Below are 25,183 nucleotides of genomic sequence, written 5' to 3'. Positions count from 1 at the left end.
TTACTTTTCCCCTCTTTTTTTTTTTTTTTTTTTTTTTAAGGCTTAACAGTATGCAGCCCCACCTTCCCCTGCTACCCACCTATGACAATTGGGTTCTTGACCAGAAAGAATTCAAAACAGAATACAAAGGCTAACAGCAAATTGTACCCCAAGTCTGTTGCAAAACAAAACAGAGAAAGCCATATGGTTGTTTTACACATACAATTGCGTAAGCTTTCAGAGGTCATAAGCACATACAACCTTGCTCAATGTGAAGTCATGGTTCTCGGGCAACAACCATTTCCGCTCATTTTTTACGAATAGGCAGAAACGTATTGTGTTCATGCTCTTGTGAGTTAGGTAACAATTTTCACTGGCAAACTTGTAATATTTAGACAATTGCAAATTACTGCAAATAGCACACCGTATCCAAAAACATTAAACTTTTGCTTTCAGAAGAATAACAAGCTCCTTTTTCAAGTCACTAGCACGTCTAAAGAAAATAATGGGTACTGGCATAAATCTTGTGAAATGGCAGGCAACAAAATTAACTACCTACTAAGCTATATTTCCAAAATGCAAGATGTAGCATTAGAAACACTATGGTATGAATGTACTAAACACAACAGAAGCTACTTCATAGACTCCACTGGCATGAGAGTTTTTACTTTCAAAACATCCAAGTTCAATCCCAATTAAAATGGAAGCAAATTACAGCCTGCAAGCAATCAATATGGTGTGCTGGTGAACTTATACAATCTTCCAAACAATTAGCAGAAGGTTTACCCCCCCCCCCCCCCCCCCCCCTACCATTGAAATATATATTATATATAATAACTGTCACAGAAAGCTTTGCTACCTAGCTATTGGAGTAACAAACATCGGCAAGCAAGTAAATACAACTAGCTGACATGATTCTACTGCTTCTAATAAAAAAACATTGTAGCTCTAGATTTGCAGACCGTCAAAAAAAAGTCTGTAGCAGTAATATTTCAATATTCTGGACATCCCTTGTGCGAAGAAGAAACTAGACAAAATATTTAGAAGCATAAGGACACAGCTGCTAAGGCCAACAGCATCTACAACAGGATGCGCTTTGGACGTCCTGACAACGGTCAGTAGTACACGCACCGACCCGGATGTCACAGAAAATGGTGGTCACATTGCAGCTTATTTCAATAGCCTTGAGCATTTTGTATATGTATAAAAATATACTAGGACACCATCTTTTCTTTTGTGCAGCTCACAGTGATATAACTTGAAGCTCTGCTGTACTGAAATTGTTTACAAGGTACATTATTTATAGTCATTAATCATCAGATCACAAACAAAAACAACGCCATCAATAACAAAGAATGACAAGCTCCGTGCTTTTAATCAGCAAACAATGAGCAGAAAATTTTCTCCAACAACTCGTGCTTTCAAACAGCACCTGCAATATTCCCTTCTGTTACCAAAATAATAGTAATGTGCGCAAGCAGGCTCCCTGAACACAGTACTACACAGTATCACAATTAAGGCACAAATTAGGCATCTCAATTTGTCTGAAACTAAGTCTACTATGCAAGCTAAATCGTGAGGTACTTTCCATAGTTTCTAGCTGTCATTCCAAATGAGTACGAAGTGAATAAACAGTAACTTTATGACTAGCTTTGTACTTAACACACACACACACTGAATGAGCAACAAGCTTAGCAGCATTCTAAACAGCCTGCATGCTCTTACGGACAACGAAGTGCCTTTAATGCAACCCTTCTAAACCAAGCACTATGCACTTGAAATTACTGTGAGCATGTATTCAAGAAAAAAAAAAAAAAAAAAGAACAGTGTGGTCGCTTCCAGGTACTGATAGACGGTAAATGCAGCAAAACAACCGTAAAGAGCTAGATATAATCTCAAATGCTAACCGACCTGCACCAGCAACTTAACTATGTTAAAAAAGGAATTCTTGTAAACATTCTTAAACGTACATCAACAACACTGGCCAGGATGTGCAACAAAACCCAGTAAACGATAATAAAACATAGCCACTGGTACAGCAGCCACATAAGCAGGCAATTAAATAGTCTGCACTTATAGTATAGCCGCCAACACAATCGTATGTGCGCACAAAAAGTTGGCATGACACAAGGTAAAGTATTATCAATTTTATAAACAGAGAACTATGGAGGGAAAAAAAATAATTTCACACTAACACTTAGCTGCAGCCAAATATACCCAAATCTGCACATCAGTATGAAATTAGAGCCAAGAAAGGGATGCAACGTCAGTCCGGTAGGAAAGGCAGGGTACTGTCCACCTACGCCTGGATCAGTTTTTCAGTACGTATCTGAAAATAGCATGCCTGCAAAGAGAATGAGGTGGGTTGCACATATGTGCTTGTATATACACGCAACAAACAACTGCATGAATGCACCTGACTGCCACAATTCAGTAAATCCTGAATAAACCATGAGAATCATGCTGAAAAGAGCTCGCATATAAACCAGCCAATAAGTCTGCCTTCAGCAAAAAGCAAAAGACCCACACAGAAAACATAAAAGATCCCAAAAGAGACGACTATGGTAAGTGGGCAAAAAAACTTGCCATAATCGAGCACAGTCGGGTGGTGCCTTATCCTTTGCGAGGATTTAGTTGGCTCCCACCTGACATCAAAAAGTAGTGTTTTTTAATCGCATGCCAGACAACACCTGTTAACTCTCCTTTTGCATTCGTTCAACTTGAATATTCTAGATTTTGCTAGCTTTTCTAGCTGCAAATGCAGTGACCTTGTAGTCTCTTCTAAGGTTTTTACAGTTCTTCTACCCCCAGAAGAAAGCATGGAATCAGCTGGTACATTTCAGCACAGTTGTAAATCACGGTGATGAATAAGGTCAATGACCAATTTTTCTGACTCAGCGGGATAAAAAAAATGCTCAAAATGATTGAATAGTTCAAAAAGACTCTGCTAACTTAGAAAAAAAAAAAAAAGAGCCAAAAAAAATTACAACTTTGCAATTTCAAATATTCAGTTTGCATTTCGGCCAGGGTCAAGCTTTCGTCATGTCTGTGCTACACCTCATATTGCCGATAACAAAAATATACAAGACCACCATACGTCACGCAGCACAGATCAGGTGACGAGCCAATTCTTAAAGGAGTATAGACACCAATTTTTGAAGCGTCAGAAGGAATACGGTTGCTTTCTTGGTTATACAGAGATGCTCTCATTTTGCCGCGAACTTATTTTAATTAGATTTTAAATACTAGCCAGGCAAAGACTCCGTTTTTCAAAACCCATCGACAGTGGCATCTCTGTGATGAAAACATGTACATAGGTAAACATCATGACGTCATCAAACAACTGTGACTAGAGTCAGCAGAGCAAAGACCAGTGACGACACAGGTATCGACTGGGCACCCCAGGGAAAGCTCTCCGCTTCTGCTTGCTTGAATCGATGGCTTTTCACACTGTCTTTGTTGCTGCATGTTACTTCACTTGGCGTCGATTTCGCGGTCGGCGTGTTTTTCAAGCGCAGTGCTTAGGTATACATTGTGTGCGCACGGACACACAGATCGGACTCCGAAAAGGGGAAGCACAATTTCTTTGCTCGTTTCATGCTATACTCGGGTCCCAAGAGCATTCCTGCACAAGCGCACAGCTTTCGGCAATGGCGCAGCCCGCTGGTGCTGTGGTAGACGCGACTGTGCAGCCGCTACCCGCCTGCCCTAGACGTCATTGGTCCTAGCTGGTTTCACATCGAAGCGGCAGCGGACGGCGGTTCGGAATGGACTAACGCTGTAATGAACGTTGGACTTTTGGGCTGCTTTACTGTGAAGCTTATCGCATAAAAAATACATTTTGATTCACAAGCCACCTTCAGCAGTGGAGCTAGCAGACGCCAGGCGAGTTTCACCGGACAGCAGCAGCAAAATGGATGTGGAGAAAAGCTCGCTTGCATCGCTGCAATCACTCTACCAGCACCTCAGTATTGGTCAAACAATCCTCCCAATTTATTCGTTATTCATGTTCCTTTGTACGCAGTTGTTATGCACGCGAATAAACAGTGATCTGTGAGCTTTTACCGACAGCGGAGGCTATCGGAGCTGATCACGGCGGCCACGGCTTTGCATGCCCTGATCGCATTGACAGCGCCAGATGGTGCCACATGGTTAACCGGTGCCACTCTGGCCTGCCGCGTCGGTACCAATCAGCGCATGAGCAGGCGTGAGCATGTGCAGGATGGGAGTAACGCTAATCACGGTGGCTGACGTCTGATCGGGCCATGCTTTTTGTTGTTTGTTTTACTGCTAAAACTATTTTATTTTTTTCAGATGCCAGCTTGGAGCTCATGGCACTGGCAAACCATGCTGAGAGAGTAGCATATTCACAGTGATCAGTATCTTTGTTCAACATGTCTAACCAGCGGATATTTCCTGCACGCCAACTGCTAAGCATTTGAGGCTGCTGTTGGTTCTTGCTTTTTCGCTGGCGAGCGGGTCGAAATCAAAGTGCTCGGCAATGTCAATAACATTCGCGTCTTCGGGCGAAACAATGTCGGAGAACTAATTATGCTATGTTGAAACTCTGCTCGACGACGACATTTTCTTGCACGTGCGATCACAAGCAGACGAGAAACGCTACTCGTATGCGTCGTTAGATTGTGTGTGTACGTGTTGCCAGTCTTGCCAGTAGGAGGCGCTCGTATAGCACGCGCTTGCATCTTTGACATCATCGTACATTCGTGCTCGGAGAGCTTGAAACCAAAACTGGTCTTGATAAATGCCCTGATAATTAATTAATTGAGGCGTGTTGGGGCTTTTTGGGTCGCAGCCCCTTTGTTTTGGACAATGATGGATTGTTTAAAGCAAACATCCCGAAACAGAAAATGTACGTTTCTATACTCCTTCAAGTATATTTTGGCTTCAGGCCAGTTGGCTAACTAATGGATGGATTTGCGGGTGCTGCACAGAGAAGACTGGACACAGAACAGGTTAAGAAAAGACAAGGAAAGATGACAGACATGGTTAAGCGCACTTGTGTTTGGCTTAACTATGTGTGTCTTTTTGTCCCTTATAAACTTGTGTTTTGTGTCCAGTCTTCTCAATGCGGCGCCTGAAAATCCTTCCATGATTCACTTCTGCACTAGTGTCTTTTCGTGTTTTATATCTGGAGAAAAACTATACTAACATGGCAGCAACACCCCAGTGGCTGCATTTTGTGAATGCTTTGCGCAATTTTTGTTCAGTTCTGTGTAAATTGTCATCGTAAACCTGGCAGCTCCCTCCCCCCTTTGCACCCATTACACTTTCCTTTCTAGCCGCCACAGCAGCAAAGAGTCAGCTCATTGAGGCAGCAAAGCTTGCTCGCATCAGTTAGTTTGAAGAACTGAATCTTTGGACTCCCCAGTCTTGCTGCAATCTATTTTTGCATGAAAACTTGATCGTGTGCACTAAGGAGTTGGAAATACTGGTCGCAAATATGTAGACATTCCCATGAAGAGTGTGCCAGTTCCTCAACAAAGTCCAAAAAGAATCAGTCAGCTACTACATATATTTGTGTGCCATACAAGAGGCTCATGAAAGTTCAGTGGCAGTGAAGACAGCACTGAAATTATGCTCTACTTAAATGCATAGCCTCCTATACTTTTCATGGCCGGTCAACCGTTCTGGCGCAGCTATTCAAGGTTGTTATCTAAAAGCCCGAGTTGTTGCCGCTGCTTTGTGTGATGTACCAAAAACAAGGTGTTCGCCGTGATGATACGCAATTGCCACCACCCAACTTCAAAGGGGACGCTCTTGTAATCCATTCATTCACCCCAGTTCATGCACCATGTATAATTCTATGTGGCAATCCTAGCCGCAACTACCACAGCCTGTTATGTCCCACTGTTGGCGCGCTTTAAGGGGGTGGAACATTACTGCACAAGTGTGAACAAATGCATGCAGAATTCATGGATACACGTAAAAAAACGAGCTCTGCCCATGGAAAAACGCTTTCACACGTTTCCATGCAAAATAGTGAAAAGAGGGGGCAAAAACACAGGCCAGGAAATGGAGAAACTAGAGAATCATTGAAGAGCCTTTATGCACAGTCTTAATCAAAAGTCCTACGACCAAAAGATTTTCGTCTAAGCCGCAATATAGAGCCGTCATACCATTATTAAAGGACAAAGGGCATTTCAAATGCTACGAAATGATTATTTATCACAACAAGAAGCTGTCTTGTAGCATTTCACGACCCTTTAGTCTTCAATGGCACCGTGACGGCTTCATTTTGCGGCTGAGACAAAAATCCTTTGGCTTCGGGACTTTTGACCAAGAGTGTACAATCTACTTCACTGTGGCGCAACTGTGGTGCGGAGCACATCACGGAATGAAAATTTGATAAACTGAGATGATAGCTCTCGGTAAGTATGCTAAAGTTCCCACATAGGTTGAAGGCTTATCTGGCAGTATGCGCACGTCACTTAAATAGCCTAGTAGCTGCACTGATCGAGATGTCACTTTATTTGGAAGCTAATTAGCTCCATGAGTGCTTTACAAAGTTACGAGGTAATGGATACATACGGCACAGTGTCTGAACATGAAAAAAGAATGCAAGCTTACAAGGAAATAAAATGACCTTAGCCAGACTTTAACACATGGTATATAAAATGCCAGAAATGATGTATGAGGCAAGCCGCAGTGGGTCGTCTTCATTTAATTCCATGCGCTTGTGCCAATATATGCTAGTAGAGCCACTGAAAGGGCGTAGACGCTGTCACACATGAGGCTGCGGGCTACAATTATGATCACCATGCAGATGCATGCGGGGCTGGTCGTGTGGAGAGTGCGCTCTTCTGCTCCTCTCGTGACCGGCCGTGGCATAAGAAGCGCAGTTAGCAGATGAGTCTGATAGAGGAGAACTTCTCGCTGCCATGCACAACAGAAAGTCTTGCGACACGAATGCTCTGTTTCTAGAAATCTTATCAATTCAGCAGAGCACCAAGTTTTGGTGCTTGCCGTGAAGCAGCGCTTTCAACATGAACCTTCCACCCACCCACTCGGGACTCGGGCTCCCTAAAGCATGGTGAAGAAGGCGATCGATAGGGCCGTGAGACGCAGCCAGTTAGTGTAACAGTTATGAATCGCGACTTCCAGAGGCAGCACCATTACTAGGGGCCTTCTTCTGTCGCTTTTTTCGCAGGCATTTCTATGGTGTGCCACGCATGGGTGCTTTATTTTGATGCATACATGACATTCGCATATTTGAAACGATTCTTCTTGGCTCGAAAAATGTTCCTTTATAGACCTGCGCTCCAAATTCGGGCTTCAGGAGGCCAGAGAGTGATACATTCTCCCTGCAGGGCACTTACCCATGGCTGCAGCAATGTAGAAAGCACTTCTTTCCACTAAAAGCATAATCATGCTGTCCTGTCGTGCCCAAATGTACAAATATTCAAGACAACAGATTAAGGTATCAGTCTGAAATTGCAGTGGAAGGGAACGCGCAAGTCGGGCCCTGTACATTGCCGTACCCCTGCCAGCTGAGCTGTTGATCATACAACCAGGAATCGGTGCTGGTGACAAAAAGTTACTAAACGGTTCTTCGTCAGGCAAGACTATATACCTACCACAGGAGGCTTCTGCGTTGCCATATTCACAGCTGCTCGAGCAGACGACATGTGTCTCTGCGTTTGGAAATTAGGTGATCTGGACAATAAGAAGTGGCATGAAAGCTTTTACCTGTATCTCGATGGGCGTTTAAATAAACAAAACTGACATATTTGTATGCTGCAGAGTTTTACTGCTGACAGAGGCCATGAAATTTCATCCTGCATGCCCCTGCTCTGTGAAAATGCCAGAATTGCCAGAAAGGATAGTACACTAAAAATGTGCTGTCACTAGCAGCGCGCACTAGTGGCTGCTATCCCACAGCAGCACTATTTTTTCTTCTGCCGCGGCCTTGAACATGATGGTAGGCATCCTGTGATCCTTATGACCAGGAACGGATAATATAGAAGGCTATGTTAAAGTACTATAAACACACAACTTGAGCAGAATGTTTTTTTTCTTGCCAATTATGCATTAGACCCTGGAATACTAGAACCACATGCTGCGTTTGCCTACAACAGATAAAAAAATTTACAACTGAATTTCTTATTGATGCTACTTCAGTTTTGGTTTCATCAACTGAATGTTTAGGTTACCTCATGTGACCAACGCTAAAGCCAGCAAGTTTCAAAAGTTGGAACAATAATAAACAATACACCAGTGGTTATATTTTGTGCTTTTACTTGTTACAATAAAATCTAATCAATTGGACCCCAATAAATTCAAGCATTCTAATAATTCAAAGCAGGTGTGTTAGGTGCTTGTTAATTCTGACACAAGCGGGCTCCGATTAATTCAGATGATGATTATGTCGAGAAACAGCCCATGCAACCAACGATCACCAAAACAGACCTCCCCGAACCTCAGCTGCAAGGGAAAGTGGTGCCCACATACTTCATGCGCGCTATAGCAGGCACGACAATGACTAGAACTTTTTCATTTCTGAAATATAGCCCAGTTGGATAGTTTCGGCTTCACTTTCATTAATGTCACGCCATCCCGCAGCTGCAATCGGATGCACACATCGGCCAGTTGCACAGTTTTGGATACTGTGTCACACCGTGAAAAGGGTAGCGGACACCTTTACGACTTTGGAGCACTTAAACATTCCCAGCAGTATGTACAAAACAAAGCACTGCACGAAACCGAGACAAACTGCCATTCTCACTTGGGCGTAATCTAAAATGCAGACAACCATCATACAGGTGTTCATTAGATAAAATTAGTGTGATGCAAACGGGTTTTGAAATGTTTTCAGGTCCATTCGATAATCAGAACATTTCGCCAGGTATTTGAAGGTTGAATTAATAAGAGTTTACTTTATTTTGCCTTGTACTTCTGATTTTCTGCACTTATTTTATTTTCCTACCTTGCTATAATCCAAATACTAAATATTGAAGTAGCAATAAATAAATAAATTAGTTTAATCACTTTGTAACCATATTACCTAAGTGTGAGCTAACATAATTAACCTTTACTTGAACTGATATGTCAGTTTTTTGCACTGAAGACAAAGATGGCTAGAATGCACTATATGCTTAAAATTATTAAAACATGTTACTAACCTTGACAGTGGTGAACATGATGCCAAGCTCGCCATTTTGAAAATGACGCTCCATGAGATCATCCACAAAGTGAATTTCAGAGCCAAGGTTGCGAATTCGTGCTCGGACTACCACATACTGAAAGACTGGGAACAAGTCATCCATGTTCCAAAGAAAGTCCCCCAGGCCTTTCTGAACTTCCTGCAATAAAAATAGAAGAAGCCAAAATTCAATTCATCTTTGGCGCTGTCACCAATGAAAGTAAACATCCTTTGTGCGGTCCTCTGCTGAGGTGCCCACCATGCGTCCCCATAATCGCCTTTTCTTTCTCGTATTTTCATGTGTATTTTTGTGATTGGCAGTTTTCCTCATTATTTTCCACGAAGAAACATAGTGATAAACAACAACTGTTTGACAATACACGACCACAGGCCAAGTGTTTTGATAGCTGTAGCTTGAAAGAATGCCATGAAAAAACAGCCCCAGCCAGAGGTCCCCCATGAAAAAAAAAAACCAAAGGCCACAAACCTCAGATTTATAGGCAGACACTGCTGTTTAAAATATACAAAAGCAAGATTTATGCTTGTTGGCTAGTTGGTTAAACATGACTTTAGTAACAGCGTAAGTGGAAAGAAGGGACGGGATAGAACACAAGAGAATAGAGCGCTGACTTCCAACTATATATTTCACCAACATGCCACGCATATATATATATATATATACACCGGCAAGAGTGAAATGAGAGAAAAAGTGGGGAAAAGAGCAAAGGGAAAACAACACTCGTCATGATGCTACAGCACAGCACCAGGAGCCTAACTCCAGCCATCTAAAAATCTGAGTTTCTGGATCAAAACGACTGATGGCATGCTCAAACACTTTGTGAATGTGGGAGATAAGTGGTTGTTTTGACCCAGAAGGGACTCAAATTTTTAGATGGTAGGAATTAGGCTCCAGGTGCTATGATGTAGCATCATGACGAGTGTTGTTTTTCCTTTGCTCTTTTTCCCGTTTTTTTTTTTTTTTCTGATTTCACTCTGGCTGGTGTATGTGCGTGTGTGTATATATATATATACCAGCTATATATATATATATATATATATATATATATATATATATATATATATATATATATATATATATATACGTGGCACGCTTGGTGAAATAAATAGCTGGAAGTCAGCGCTCTATTCTCTTGTGTTCTATCCCGTCCTTTCTTTCCACTTGCACTGTTACTAAAGTACAAAAGCAAAAAAAAGGCTTGCCACTGAAAGATACTAAGTTCAGTAGCAATAACTTGAAAATGCCAGATAATTTTATTTATTCTTTAAAAAGCTTGCCCATAAAGCAAAGCGCAAATATTAATAGTCCAATCTAAACGTTTATAAGAAACTAACCAAGGCTAGAGGCATGGAAAGCCTTTCAGCCTGCTGTTTTTTCACATGATGATTAACGCTTTTTCCCAATGCAAATATTAAAGCACTTACTATGCAACTAACTTTGCAGAGCATAACCAATACACTGCATGCCAACTGGGCCACAACTCTTCAAAAAACAGTTGCTTGGTTTTGCTTGCCTAGGTCTGTCCCATCTTTTCTAAAAATTTTGGTTTCATTAGCTGGGACACCTGGAATGAAACCTTGCACACTTTTACACTGCTAAGAGCTACAGTTTCTGACATGCTGACGGTAGATGCAGCTTTGCTTTCAATGGACACAATTGGCAATGATGACAGTTTCTCATCTGTCACAAGCAATCTTAGATAAGTATTTGTCAGTTTCAATGAAGTGAAACTTCCCTCCATAGTCACCATAGAAACAAACAGTAAGAAGTATCATAATTAGTGCTGTCCACCTGACTGGCAAGCCATCATCGAGGCTGTGACTTAATACAAACTAAATGAGGTTAAAAGTGCGCTAAAGCCAGAGAGCAGAGAATTTGTAGGCACAAAAAATTCAACAAGGTCAGTTGTTGGACGAGTTGGTGATGATGTTCCATATCTACAGCGCGATAAACGGGACAAGAGAACACAATAACGACAAACACAGCGCTGTGTTTGTCGCTATTGTGTTCTCTTGTCCCGTTTATCGCGCTGTAGATATGGAACAAAAAATTCACTGCAAAAAATTAACAATTTATATCAGCTCTTTCTTTTGCCCTTTAGTGTATTATGGAGGTTACTGAATAGATGTAGCATGCACTGCTCTTTCTGGAAGTTTCTAAAGCTGCAGAGGAAACCACAAAAATTTGCGTGAAGTTCTATCGCTCGTTTCCTCTCAAGAACTGTTCCCCACCCCTAATCATCTTTTCCCAGAGTGACCCATAAATGCGGTCCTGCAATGAAGTGATTAAAATGCCTTGAATAATTATAATCTTTGGTCACAAAAAACGGCTAAATCCTTTCTTTCGGTGCATCATAGCGTTCATCGCCGCAGTCAGCATGGATTCAGTTGGAAAATGGGTCCCTGAAATAGCAGAGCAGGGTTATCTGGATTTGTTGTTTTTTTTTGGTGTGGCTTCACTTCTCCGGAAATGCGAGAACTCACAACCTGTCGTATCATCTTTGTGTAATTTCACTCCTCTAGACTGCTGAATTCAATGGTAGTTCCATTCTCAGGGCACTTCCACTTCATCATCATCATCAGCCTGATTATACCCACTGCAGGGCGAAGGCCTCTCCCATATTTCTCCACTTAACCCGGTTCTGTGCTAGCTGCATCCACTTGACCCCTGCGAACTTCTTAATCTTATCCGCCCACCTAACTTTCTGCCGCCCCTGCTACGCTTTCCTTCCCTTGGAATCCAGTTTGTTACCCTCAGCGACCATCGGTTATCCTCTCTTCGCACTATATGTCCTGCCCATGTCCATTTCTTCTTAATTTCTACTAGAATATCGGTAACTTGAGCTATTTCTCTGACCCACTCTGCATGCTTTCTATCTCTTATTGTTACCCCTACCATTTTTCGTTCCATAGCCCTCTGGGTTGTCCTCAACTTAAGTAGAACTCTCTTGGTTAGCCTCCACGTTTCAGCCCCATAGGTGAGTACAGGCAAGATGCAACTGTTGTATACTTTCCTCTTGAGCGATACCGGTAAGCTGCTAGTCATAATCTGTGAGTGCTTGCCAAATGCGCTCCATCCCACTCGTATTCTTCTTGTTATTTCCTTTTCGTGGTCCGGATCTGTGGTTACTACCTGTCCTAAGTAGACATATTCGCCTACTACTTCCAGTATTTCGCTACCTAATGTAAACTGCTGTTCCTTCATCTTAAACTAATACCTAGCTCATGAAAGTCAAGTTTGTTTTCATTAATCAGCTCTCAAGAGTACCAACAAAAAAAGGTAGATTATCTCCTAATTAAATACTGATACAAAGCATTAAATTTAGTGACAGCTGAGTTGAAGTTATTTGTGCTGGTAACATAGACAATGTCTCAGGCATTATATGTATCGTCATGGATTCCTTTGGCACCAAATAACAGTGCTTTGACTGCAGACTGTAGTGGAAAGTTTGACACACCACTTTTTCAGTGAGAAGTTCAGCGGGAAGCAGTGAATACTGTCAATAAGATCTAAACTTGCTTAGTTTAAGTTGCAGTTCTTTGGGAGGTTGGCTAAGCTAAATTAGGTTAGTTTGTAGTTGTTCAACTTTAAAAAAATACCTTTTCCATTTTTTCTGTCTCTGCGTGAAAATTAAACCCACAGCATTAATTGTAACTTTTTTTTTTATCAAGAATTGTTACACTTAGAACTGTGCGTAAAACAAACCAGCTTGTTAGGAGAGTTGGTTCGCACAATCCATGGATAAAGAACAACAAATAGGGCCCAACAAATAGGACACAACAAGACAGGACACCAAGAGACAGTGCTGTCTGTTGTCTGCCTTGCTGTCTCGTTTGTAGCGCTGCAGCCATGAATTGTTGAAAGAATTATTTTCTCTTGCCAATCTGTTTGCAACAGGAAAGGGAGAGAGATTTCAAACTTTACAAACTGTGCTTCTAAGTTATGCTACACTCAGCAAATCCAACCTCTGTTTCTAAGTAGCGAGAGCACTGCACAAAATTTTTGTCTACATCCATGCACAGAGTAACCAATAAAGCACATAAAACAGTTTCGTAATCAAAAATAAAATTGATGCCACTTTCTGCACCTATTTTTTTCTAACATTCCAAACTGAAACCCTTCATTTTGCTTTTCGACTGGTGAGTTAATAATGGGCTCGCAACCCAACATTCTGTGCTCCACAAAGATGGGGATCAATATGGCACCTAGAACTATGTTTAGGTTCGTACATCGTGCCCAAAATCGTGTTTCTTCGATGCTGCACATACTTTGCAGCGGCATGATCACTCCGTGCCTGAAAGAGGTGCAAGCTCTGATAAAACACTCAAAGAACAAAATGTGCATGCAAAAGAAAAAGAAATGGTGTACATGTTGTTTTTCCACCACTGAAACAATTCAGCACGGCATATGCAGCCAGATTTAATCTAATTGGAAAGTGGAATAATATGAAGGGCATGCTGAAGGGAGTTCTCCAATGAAAGGAAACAGGGCAACTGGGATGCAACAAGGACTATATATACACTAAACAGTCAAGGTGCTGAAAAAACACTTGTCAGAGGAGACCAGAACAAGAGCAATCACACACAAAAAAAAAAAAAAAAAAAAAAAAGAGGATGCTCTGAATAGTACCCTCTACCATCAAGTGTCTGTCTCTAAAAAGGAAATTGTGCTTGTTTCATTTGCTTACATCAATTGAAACTTGCTCAAAATAAGAGTGCATATTTTGTCACTTGCCTTGTTGATTTCTTCAAATGTCTGTCGAATGGCCTGAAGCTTGTCAAATGCTGTAAATGCAGTGCTGAAATAAGAAGAAAATGGCTTTGGGCATGCAACAACAGCATCGACGAGGCAAAAAAAAAAAAAAAAATGACTGATACAGTCGAACTGGACGATTCGAATTTTGATTATATCGAACTCACGGAATGTCCCCTTGAAAATGCTATGTAAAAGTATAGGAAAGCTGCGTCGTATATCGTTCGATACATCGAACTCCACGCTACGCACTAGAAGGTGCACCTTCCTAAAAGACGATCGCATCACCCTCAGCCGTTGGCACGTGATGTTTTCAAGCCACACGCAGAAGGAATACGAGAGTACAGTTCGGCTACAGCTGGTCTTGTGCATCGCCGTGCCCTTTCCCCAAAGGCGCACGCATCTGCAGTGATTGTTTGCTGCGCGGCAGCATGTGACGTTTGCAAGCTATGTGCGTGAAGGAATGAGAGGGAACCGGTTTGGCAACAGCTGGTATGGAGCAGACGCAGCCAATGCAGCCGTGGTGTTCGGGAGACGGGCGACAACGCGATACACCGAAGTGCAAGGGTGTGCCCATTCTTCTGCCGAGCTTTCTCTCTCCCCTTCCTCTCTTTCCTGGTTTTCGTTCGCAGCAGCACGTACTACGCATGCGCCGACAAACCAGCGCAGCCCGTGGCAGACAGAATGTCGGATGCTTTCTCCAGTGTGTATTGTGAACCCTCTGTGCGTGGCGGGTGAAGTGCAACGCGCGTCTTGTGTCGCCGTGCTGAACGTGCAGCTTAGCGTAAGCTATGGCGGCTGCAAACATTAAGAAGCAGCAAATTTGTTTTTTGCGAGAGTCGACCATCTTTGTCGTGCTGAATGTGCGGCGTAGCATAAGCTACGGCGGCTGCAGGCATTAAGGGCAAATTTGTTTGTTTTCTTTTGCGAGAGTCATCCATCCCTATCATCGTGCTGAACGAGCGGCGTAGCGTAAGCTGTGGCGCGGCTGCAGACGTTAACAAGCGACCCCCCCTCCCCCCCCCCCCCAAATCTTCTCTCTCTTTCTCTTTTTTTGCAAGAGCCGTCCATCCTTGTCGTCATGCTGAATGTATTCCGCAGAGTAAGCTATGGCGGTTGCAAACGTTAAGAAGAGGCAGATTTTTTTTTTTGAGAGAAGTCCATCCTTGTCATTGTGCTCAACGTGCGGGGTAGCGTAAGCTATAGCGGCTGCGAGCGTTAGGAAGTGGCAGGTTTTTTTGGTTTCTGTGAGAGTCGTCCATCCTTGCATCTGTGAATCAACGAAAGCATGCGGTCAGCTGCGATCATGACACCAACTTTTAGCATTGTTTGCTTCAAATGACATTTGCAGCTATCAACCTCTCCAATGATTTTGTGGCAGTGGACTCCACCCGCCCCAAGCGCGGCGTGATAAATCGAACCAGGCTTGTGCAATCAAGCCATCACGGGCACTCTGCGAAGTTTGCTCCCTGCCACCGCAGGAGCTAACATCAAAAGTATAGTCAAAAGGTAAACACGGCGTGACGTGGCGTTATCGCTGCGCAGCATCTTGGTGCGTTGCCAATAAATGAGCTGTCGATATGACGGCTGAAATGAAGGGACGCGCCACTGACTAATGCATTTTTTGTTCTCAAATTCGCGGCGGCAAAAGTGGAGGGTGGGTTCATTATGCGAGTGGGTAGATTACGCAACAAATATAGCATAATTTTTCACGATCGCAAGCAGCGTCTCAAACCGATTTCTGTATATCGAATTATCAATATATCGAACTATTTCACGATCTCCTTCGAGTTCGATATATCCGGGTTCACCTGTATATATGGCTTTAGATGTGCACCTTTAGAAAATCAGTGCAGGCAACCTCTAAGCAACAAATACTTCCAGTATATTTAAAATGTACCTGATGTAAATATTCACTTAGTAAATTAATTTCAGAACTCCAGAGTACACGCTAACAATGCCACACTGACAAAATGTGAATAGCAATAAGGTAATGCAAACAGTGTGCATAGCTATATAGATCCTTGTTTGCGCACATGCACTTTGCTACTTGATTAATCACTAGTCCCTTAATTTGTGCCTCTATTACCTCACAAATACCCATTAGCATACAGTGGTAAGCCACTACACTATGTGCAAGACCGCCCAACTTAGATGTAAAGCCATACACTAGCCAAGCCATACGAACGTGCCTGCGTGGCCCAGGAGTGAATGGATCCAAGTGTCCCGGTGAGTCCGACTCCTATCTCACAAGAGCTACCTGAGCTAGCAACAAACATCACACTGCTATCCGATCAGTGCCCTACCACGTTACCTGCTGACTCCCACGCCAGCAACACGGCTTAAGTTGGATTTGTCACAAACGGGACCTTAAACGTTGTCATGTCAAAAGACTATCAGAACACACTTACCTGATGTGCTGCAGTGCATCAATAGCATTAATGAAGCACTCGTCTTTGATGCTCGACACACGCTGCGAAAAAAAAAAAAAAGAAAAGAAAGATACACAAAAGCTTTGCATTAAGCTTTGCCCTCCCACAGGAAAAAGAAGGGACAGCAACATCAGCTCGACAACACCCCACACTGTGCCCCTGAAAGTGCACCCATCCCACTTGGATCACATGGCAATTGTCACCAATACTCTGCCGCGTCATGTGGTCTTGCGATGTCACACAACCCGCTGACCCATCAGTGGTCAGTCGTGCTACCTGGCAACTATCGTTTTCCAAAGGCATGCTCATGATTTTTCACCCACAGTGAGAATTATATACTACACTGGTGACACTGGGTTTTCCACTAAATGGAAGCCTTAATGGTGTCTTGTTAAAACTATGCTCTACAAAAAAAAAAAAAAAAAAAAAAAAAAAAAAAAAAAAAGAAGAAGAAGAAGAAAAGCAACTGCATTTAGGATATCAGAAATTGAACCCCAATGTTTACCTCTTCTTTTTTTTTACTTCATATTCTATTTCTTTTTGACCACCCTTTGTGCTATGCTTTATGACTGCAATGTCTTACAAGAAGATTAGCCGTTACTCACATTCCTTTCCATATTGAAAATCTTGTCAGGAAACTTCAAGGACATGAATTTTCTGCAGGAACATAGAAAGGACAACATTGAAGCACTACTGTGCACGCCAATAACCAGCAATGCAAAACCAGTCAACAGAAACATTGTGTTGTTGAATACTACAGCTTTTTAGTCATACTCCAGTGACATATTCCATTCTATATGTGTACATGTGTGTTACAATGCTTTTATTCTTTGTATCAACAGGCAAGCACTGCCATTTTGTGGCCAAAATGCACTCTTTCCAATTTTATTACTCTTCTTCACATATTTGTACCTCACGAAAAAAATGTTGCCAGCCTTCTAAACCTTTTGGACAAAAGATATTAAAGGTCCGAAACTTGACTGTGTGTACTGACCGGCTTTCATTGAATGAGAAAACCGCAGCCGTGGCCTAATGGTTAGAGCGCCTGTCTCGGCTGCGGGAGGTGGTTAGTTCGAAACCCACCGCCGGACACCCACCGGTAAAAATGGGTACAAGCGTCCCCCGGCCTGGCGCTCGGCTTTTCCAGGGGTGTGCGTTTGGGAGAAGCTCCGTAAACCCCGCTGCGCGCCCCTCCTCCGCAGTGGGCCCAAACCCAGTTTCGAACCTCGCAGCCTGCATAGGTGGTTCTGTTTGTCTTTCAAAGGTACTTCCTTTGACCCCTCACCTGAAGTGCTCCCTTAGAGCCTCAGCTGCAGCAGTCCTAAAAAAAAAAGGGCCACATAATGGGCTGTTGCCGCGCAAGGCGGACTTATTGTTGTCCGATGGCGGAACGAATCACTGCCACATCGGCGCAACTATTTGGGCCGTGACCCCTTTTCCCAAGCATTTCACCCCAGAAGAGCCGAGCACCAGGCCGGGGGATAGCTTGTACCCATTTTTATAACCGGTGGGTACCCGGCGGCACCAGGGATCGAACCCGGTACCTCCCGAATGCGAGGCGGATGCTCTACCACAAGGCCACCGCTTCGGTGAATTTTTAGCACATCATGGTTCTGCCACATTGAGTATATTTTGAATGAATAAGGTGTTTCTAGTGGCTTCTCAGGCCTTTTACGATCTCTTGAGAACAAAACTATCATAACAATACTGAACTTCTATACTTAGTTCATTTATCAGGAATACACAGACAACAACCTTTCTGAGGTCTACAGATACCATCTGCAACAGATGCACAAGAAAAAGCACCTGCATCAACCTTATCCATAGAGCCAATTTCAATTGGTTCTCCTTTTATGTCATGAAGCACATTTCTAACTTTTATCATTCATCTCTGGCTCAATTGGCCTCGAGATCGAGCAGAGTCGCCACCTTGCGGCTCAGCGGCGAAACCTACTCAGTGTGGATGCGTTTTCGCGTCGCGTGCCAGCCCGCAGTGATTTACGCGCGCGCATGCAGCGTGTACAGGAGTGTTTTTGTTTGTTTCGCGGTTCCTGTGAGCTTTTGCTTACCTATATGCCTCTTGCAAAATAAATATGAACAGTTTATAACACCACGCTTCATTAAAAAATATATACTTGTCCGTATCAAGCATGTCATGCTTGGATAAGGATATCATCCAATGCGGTCTTCGGCGCTTGAGATCTTTTCACATGCAGTGTCTTAAACGAAGTGGTACTGTCGTTACTGCCGTGTCAAAGCAAAACAGGTCACTGTCGTCAATAAAAGTTAATGCAAACGCTCAGAAATCGCATATTCCCGTTTTTGTTTGGAATACCGCAGCTACTAAAACATATGCCACCGCAGACGGCTTCATATAGCAGAATGCAGTTTGAACAGACCACTCTGGGCCTACTATGCCTTCTGTATTCACGATAGAGTTGTGTGAGTACTTCTTCTTCTTTTTTTTGTTTTTTTTTTTTTTTTTTCCTTTTAAGCTTCTGTCGTGGTGTCTCAATGGTAAGGGCGCTCGACTGCTGATTTCGAGAATGGGGATTCAATCACAACATTTTCGAAAGGCGCTCCCCTACTGCGGGATTTGACTGCAAAATAAACAATCCCACGTGGTAAATGTGGTGTTAATAATAATAATAAAAAAATGACACCAAAACCAGCCTCTGCAATCATCATGCCGCTTTCATGCGTTAAACCCGGGCCAATATGCATTTCTTTTCTTTTTTTTGTTGTTGAAGGCTTCTGTGCATCCGTAAAAGTTTTAGTGAGCACATTTAATGGTCGAATGTTTGGGAAACATATTCCCTGCACCTAATTGTTACCCTAAATATTACATAATACACCTAGATTAATGTACTTTACTGGTCGCCTATTATAATCATTATAATCCCTTTTTCCAAGTGCTATCTTCCGAGCAAACTCGTCGTTTCTGACAAGGGGAGTAAAAAAGCCTCATGCGGGCTTAAATATCAGTGTTTAGTTCGGGAATAAATACATCTTTATAGTCGCATGATAAGATGACCTCCATTTCTTTCGGAATAGTTTTATATCCGGCATCTGTTTTGGAAGCAACCCTAACATTTTACTTCGCATAAGATTTAGTCCCTGCTAAATAATTAGTGATAAAGAAATTTTCAGCCTGTAAAATTGCTTCCCAGAGCATGACAGTGCCCATGCACAGTTTATAATGATGTCTTCGCAGCGAGTAATTCGTAGCTTGCACTTTAACGTTACTGAAAATTAATCACTGATTATTGTAAATTCTGTCAAGTGTGTAAAAGTTCTCTCGCACGGTAAAATTTATTGGCATTGCAAAACAAAATAATTACACTACTAATTTACTGTAATATATTAACATCACACAAATCAGAAATCCCTTACACTTTCCTCGGTTTCAGGAAATCATTTACAGTTAGTGGCGCATGCAGTAATACACTATCACATTCTATGACAGTGGCCGCAAAAAGTATCTCGGCAAATTCAATCCACTCAGCGCTGTACACGTGAACAATCAGCTTTCCTTTGCGGCGAGGTTTCCTGTATAGTGTCGGCGTGATCTCATTTTTGGGGAATACTTGTGCGTGGTTGTCTGGGCCAAAGTTGATGTGCATTCAGTCTAAAGCAACTCTCTATGCAGTACGCTGCCAATGCTACATTTAACCTGCTTAATCCTCGAGTTAAGTACGATATAATGAACCAGGCTTTCTCGATTCAATCTAAAGTACTTCAGGTATCTGCGTGGGCTTGACACTAAATTCGCCGGTCTCACTCGCATGAGACACGCGCAAACTGTTTAAAAGTCGATAAGAAAAACAAAGCTGTCATTAGGCAGGCCCAAGCATTAGGCGCGTGAGCGCGGTACAGCGCAAGAAACGTGCAAAGTAAATCTAGAAGTCTGGTGGTTGCGTGCTTTGTTTTCCTAAAATCGGCTCTTCTTCTGCTGCATTGGCGAAATTGTTTCTGAAATATTGCAGAAATACTGCAGAAGACACGTTTTCATCGCAAACAAGCCCGCCGTAAACTTGGAAGCAGACCTACGCAGCGTGCGTTTCTGCGAGCGCCGCCGGCTGCCGATCCACACTACCGAAGTGACTGTGGCGCCACCTCTAGGTCGATCTCGCGGCGAATACTGCTAGAGCAAACTTGCATACAGTAAAAATGTGGCTGCTAAATAATGTGAAACTGCCATCCCAATAACCCTTACATACACAAGTATATACATATTTTTTTTCTAAACAAAGGATCCTAGTAAAGAGCCTTTGGCCATGGTGAGAAACTTCCTATGGAATGACGACATCAAGGCACACATAAACATAAAACATAAACATAAAATAGAAACATAAAATAAGAGCATAGGAAAACTGTACAAAAACCGGTGGAGAGACACAGTAGATGCAGCTCATGTAGGCTTCGCAAGAGGTGGTGCAGGCATCAGTAAGAGCATAGGAAAACTGTACAAAAACCGGTGGAGAGACACAGTAGATGCAGCTCATGTAGGCTTCGCAAGAGGTGGTGCAGGCATCAGAGTTGTAATGCACATTGTGCTAATGTTAATATGCTCTGTACTTTTCCTATGTACTCGTAGAAGTGCGCTTTAGGAGAGATGACCATCATGTTTATAACCGGTATAATCTAAGTTTATGGAAAAATTATGCTGCGTACACACACTAACCAGCGGCAAGTTTACACAATTTTTAAGAGTGATAACATATTAAAAAAAAAAAAGAATTTGGAATCATAGCAACCCCTTTTTGATAGACAGCACCTGCAATTTTTTACCAACAACATAAAAAAGCTGTGGCAAATTCATTTTATGTGTGAGCAAGCTTATTAAGTTTCCGATTACTAGTATGTGACAATTTCTCTCAAAAATATTCGCAAAAATGCTAAACAGGTATATGAAGCACCGCAAACTTTGACAATTCCTCTTTTCCTAGCCTTAACTGCTGCTGTACATGGTGGGTTCATGCTGCAACATTCAGTGGTGCGAAGGAAGAGACGGAGATATGGGGGCAGAACTCTGGCTGGTTAGCTTCAGGCATGGCTTACATGAGGGGAAAAGTAAAGTTGTAATGCTTCAGAGCTTCAGGGAAAGAGCCTGGCATCTCAACCAAATGTTCGAATAACTTTTATCAGTGTCATGTCTGGAGAATCAGGTGTGTCAAACTGGGCCGGTTCTAAGTAGCACATGTTTGGTCTCCAGCCAAACCTCACACTCTAGGGGCCACAGCTGACATATTTCTCAAAACAGATCAGGTGTGTCTACTGTTTCGTCTTTCATATAACAGCATAGTTTCAATACATAATGGTAACTTATATATTATATACCCAGACCTGATACACCAGTAAATCGTAATTAGTGCAAAATTCAAAGCAGCTGGAAGATATTTTGATATACCGTTCACTCTCAATATCTCAAACTCAAAGAGGACTGAATATTTGTTTGAATTATGCAGAGTTCAAATCGAGAGCAGCCTTTTTAACAGGATTAATAAAAGTACCGGAACGAATAAAACCGAAGTACGCTTGAGTTTGAACTGACGAGATTCCACTGCACCATGAATTTCATTAGGCCCCCAAGGCTATAGTTTTATGGCTACTTATGAAAAATATAGGGGTCTCGTTATTACATTAGCAAGTTTGTTGAACCCGGCTGTATTAAAGCAATATTTGACTGCACTAGCAATAAACTATTCCAGCACTTTCAGGAATCTATAACCACTTCCTTGAGCATAAATTCTACATTTTTTCGCCGCTATGCCACAAAGGTACAACATACTCATCCACTCCGAGGAAGGTCATTAGTGCCAAGTCGGACTGCTTGTTCCATTTGAGCAGGCGTTCCCAGTAGTGCCGATCTTCTTGCTCATTGTTAAGTGCATAGAGTGTCGAGAGTGATGGGTACAGCCGAGGAAGCAGTACAGGTTGAATAAGTGTGTTGGGCGTGATGCACTCTCTAGAAGACAAGAAAAGTCTTGAGTACAATTTCAAGTGACTTTCATGGCTCAAAAACACAGAAATTACATTCATTCATTCATTCAATTTATTTATTTCCAAATACTGCAGGCACAGCAGCGCTGCCCAAGCAGGAGAGGGGTTACATGTTCTGATGTGTTGTGAGGGGAAAGTATGAATTCTGGTAAAGTTTGGTCCTGGTGAAACATGGGCTTAATACTTTGGAGTGGTTCAGTCTACGAGATCTCTGGGGTACAGCAAAAATATAGGTATCACGTGACAAACCAGACTTGTTGTTATACAGCATGTGAAAGAATTTCAGCCTAGAGACCTGACGGCATACTTTAAGGGATTCTAGCTTAAGCTGACTCAGCATGTTAGAGACCGAAGATGTTGGATGGTAATCAGAAAAAATAAATCTGGCTGAAAAACGCTGGATGCGGTCTGGTTTGATAATATCCTTATTATAGCACGGGTCCCAAACTACCGAGGCATACTGGAGAATTGGTCTGACTAGAGAGCGGTATGCTTCAAGTTTGACGTCAAGAGTAGTGCCTTCTAATTTTCGGCAAAGAAAACAAACCTTATTAAATGCCTTCGTGGTAATGTTGTCAATGTGGGTGTCCCATTTGAGGCTGTCTGTAATCGTTAACCCTAGATATTTAACAACTGAAACAGGATTAATAAGCTGGTCCTATAGACTTTCAGAGTGGCCACATTTGTAGCATTTGCAGAAAGATTATGCTCGCTACAATGCGCCACAGAAGTAATGAAGTCTGCTGATTTGATTTCACTTCTGCAGGCCACAATATTATATGCACACAATTCTACGAAGCAGCAAACTCACCCAGAAACATCAAAAAAGTCATCTGGACTCTCTATGTCCCCCAAAGAAGTCAACACCATGGGCTTATTTGCGTGAGGTAAGTCAGGGAATAGAATCCTGGAATTGAAATAAACAAAATCACAAAACAACATAAATAACAGAAGCAAGACCTGCTGCAGAAACATGAGTAGCATATAAAGACACTTTTGAGATAAATTCAACTTCAATTTCCTTACCTGACCAGCTCATACAGCCTTTGGCAGAACGATCTGACTTCCTCCACAGCATGAACCAAGAGCCGGGGATGAACACCAATGCCACAGTAAGTCAGCCTAAATATGCATAAAAGAAAGCAAGACTTTTCAAACAATTCACCAATCAAGTTGACATATATGAAGATATATAGCACATAAATGCAGCTGACAAAACAAACGATTAGTGGACCACAGTGCAAGTGAACAGGCAAAGATGGACAAAGGAAAAAAAAAGTATTCATCACCTGAACACACCAACTAAACCGTCCAGAAGGTACCCTAAAGGATGATGAACACAGTCAAAGGCACTAGAAAGGTACTCCTTGATCTCCCTGTAATGCTCAAATGTCAATGAGCCGTGCCTTCTGCTAGTCCGAGGGATGCGCTCAAGATAGTCCAAGTTCTCTTCACAGCAAGGTTTTGCTCTGCAAAATGGGTAGCGAAATTTTTCTCAGTAATACGAATAGTGATCCTCAGAAATAGTACACACAAATAAATGAACCAGAAGGCTGAGAGAAAAAAGGCCGAGAGAAAAAAAGTTTGATACATGCTCAGCACACCACCAGCTCAGTACATAGGAACCATGCATCGACCTCGTCTGTGAATAATATCAACAATTTATTTTTAAATGCAGCTTCTGATGTGAAAAGATAATTTCTTTGATGCAATGTTGTCAGCCATGGCACAAATCACGGCACACAAGATGTGTTCTGAAATGCTACTTGCAGTAAAATTCTAAGGCAAGAAATCCATAAAGGTGGTCTATGTGAGTATTTGAGACAAATTTGAAAGCTTTGAGTGGATCCAGTAATTTGCAAATAATTTTTAAAAATTGTTCCTGGCAACCGCTCGCAACCGATTTGGGCGACACATCGCTGCGCACAAACCTCCCAGGTGACGTCACTGGGGCTTGTTGGGTGCGCCCGCTCATTGGACACTCCCAAGTTAAGTGGGTGGGAAAAGGCATGGTAGGGCACCGTCACGACTTTTCTTTCTTTCCTTTTTTTTTTTTTTTTTTTTGCGTGCTGCCACGGTCTGAGCTGATGGGGGAGAGGAGGAGCATGACGGCAATAGCTAAAATTTTTTCGCATTGCGGAGAGGATTGATGGAAATTGCTCGTGCGCATTTTACAATTTTAGTAAATAGCTTTTCATGGGTCCTTTAAGGGGGGAGGCTACCCTTGAACACCAACTTTTTTATTTCTTGAGATATTTGAATGAAATTTTCAGGGTATGCTCATAGTACACACATTTGAAGAACTACCAAGTTTCATGGAGCTGGGCTCATCGGTTCTCAAGTTAGAGGAGTATATCAAGATAGTTTACATAGGTCCCTAGGGGCGGGCCTGGAGAATTTGCAAAATGTGCTAGCAGTGTGAAATTTGTTATGGTCATTCCTGGATAGTTTCCCCAGGGCAAGACAATTCCCTTTTTCCAAATTTTCTCTCTGAAAAATTTTAGAACAGCCCCAAAGTTAGTGTTCAAATGTACATCTGACTTAACGATATTTTAATTGACTGCCCCTAATTACACATGAAATATTTTGAAAAAAAACGAATTGTCTGGCCCTCAGAATTTTTGCTTAGGTATATAACAAAAAAAACCTCATGAAAATCTAATAAGCGGTTCTTGAGCTATGACTTTCCCTAGCAGCCACACCGTGCAAAAAATTGATTCTGAGGAAACGGCTCTCAAAGGTTGAGAGAACAATAACTTTTTTGTTTCTCAAGTTATCATGATGAAATTTTCAAGACAGGCTCATGACGTTAACAAATGAAAAACCACCAAGTTTCAT

The 25,183-nt window shown here is 42.3% G+C and overlaps 1 protein-coding gene across 4 annotated transcripts in view; it reads right to left on the bottom strand.

Moving 5' to 3' along the window:
• Positions 1-1,770: 1,770 nt before the first annotated feature.
• Als2 (Amyotrophic lateral sclerosis 2) overlaps positions 1,771-25,183 on the bottom strand; it is a 77,536-nt gene continuing 54,123 nt past the window's right edge. For all 4 annotated transcript variants that reach the window (XM_084590629.1, XM_084590630.1, XM_084590631.1 and 1 more), the window contains 9 exons: positions 23,635-23,814; positions 23,372-23,467; positions 23,157-23,252; positions 22,134-22,310; positions 16,948-16,999; positions 16,322-16,383; positions 13,889-13,956; positions 9,120-9,295; positions 1,771-2,323 (listed from right to left, as the gene is read on the bottom strand). In XM_084590629.1, the coding sequence (XP_084446755.1) occupies positions 2,279-2,323; positions 9,120-9,295; positions 13,889-13,956; positions 16,322-16,383; positions 16,948-16,999; positions 22,134-22,310; positions 23,157-23,252; positions 23,372-23,467; positions 23,635-23,814 (952 nt within the window). In that variant the 3' untranslated portion in view covers positions 1,771-2,278. The remainder of the gene's footprint in view (positions 2,324-9,119; positions 9,296-13,888; positions 13,957-16,321; positions 16,384-16,947; positions 17,000-22,133; positions 22,311-23,156; positions 23,253-23,371; positions 23,468-23,634; positions 23,815-25,183) is intronic.

The sequence above is a fragment of the Amblyomma maculatum genome, chromosome 1, assembly GCF_055883805.1.
Source record: "Amblyomma maculatum isolate TAMU_Amacu chromosome 1, ASM5588380v1, whole genome shotgun sequence".
Taxonomy (NCBI): Eukaryota; Metazoa; Arthropoda; class Arachnida; order Ixodida; family Ixodidae; genus Amblyomma; species Amblyomma maculatum.
Note: the sequence above shows the minus strand (reverse complement) of the source record. Positions and strands in the feature narration are given on the sequence as shown.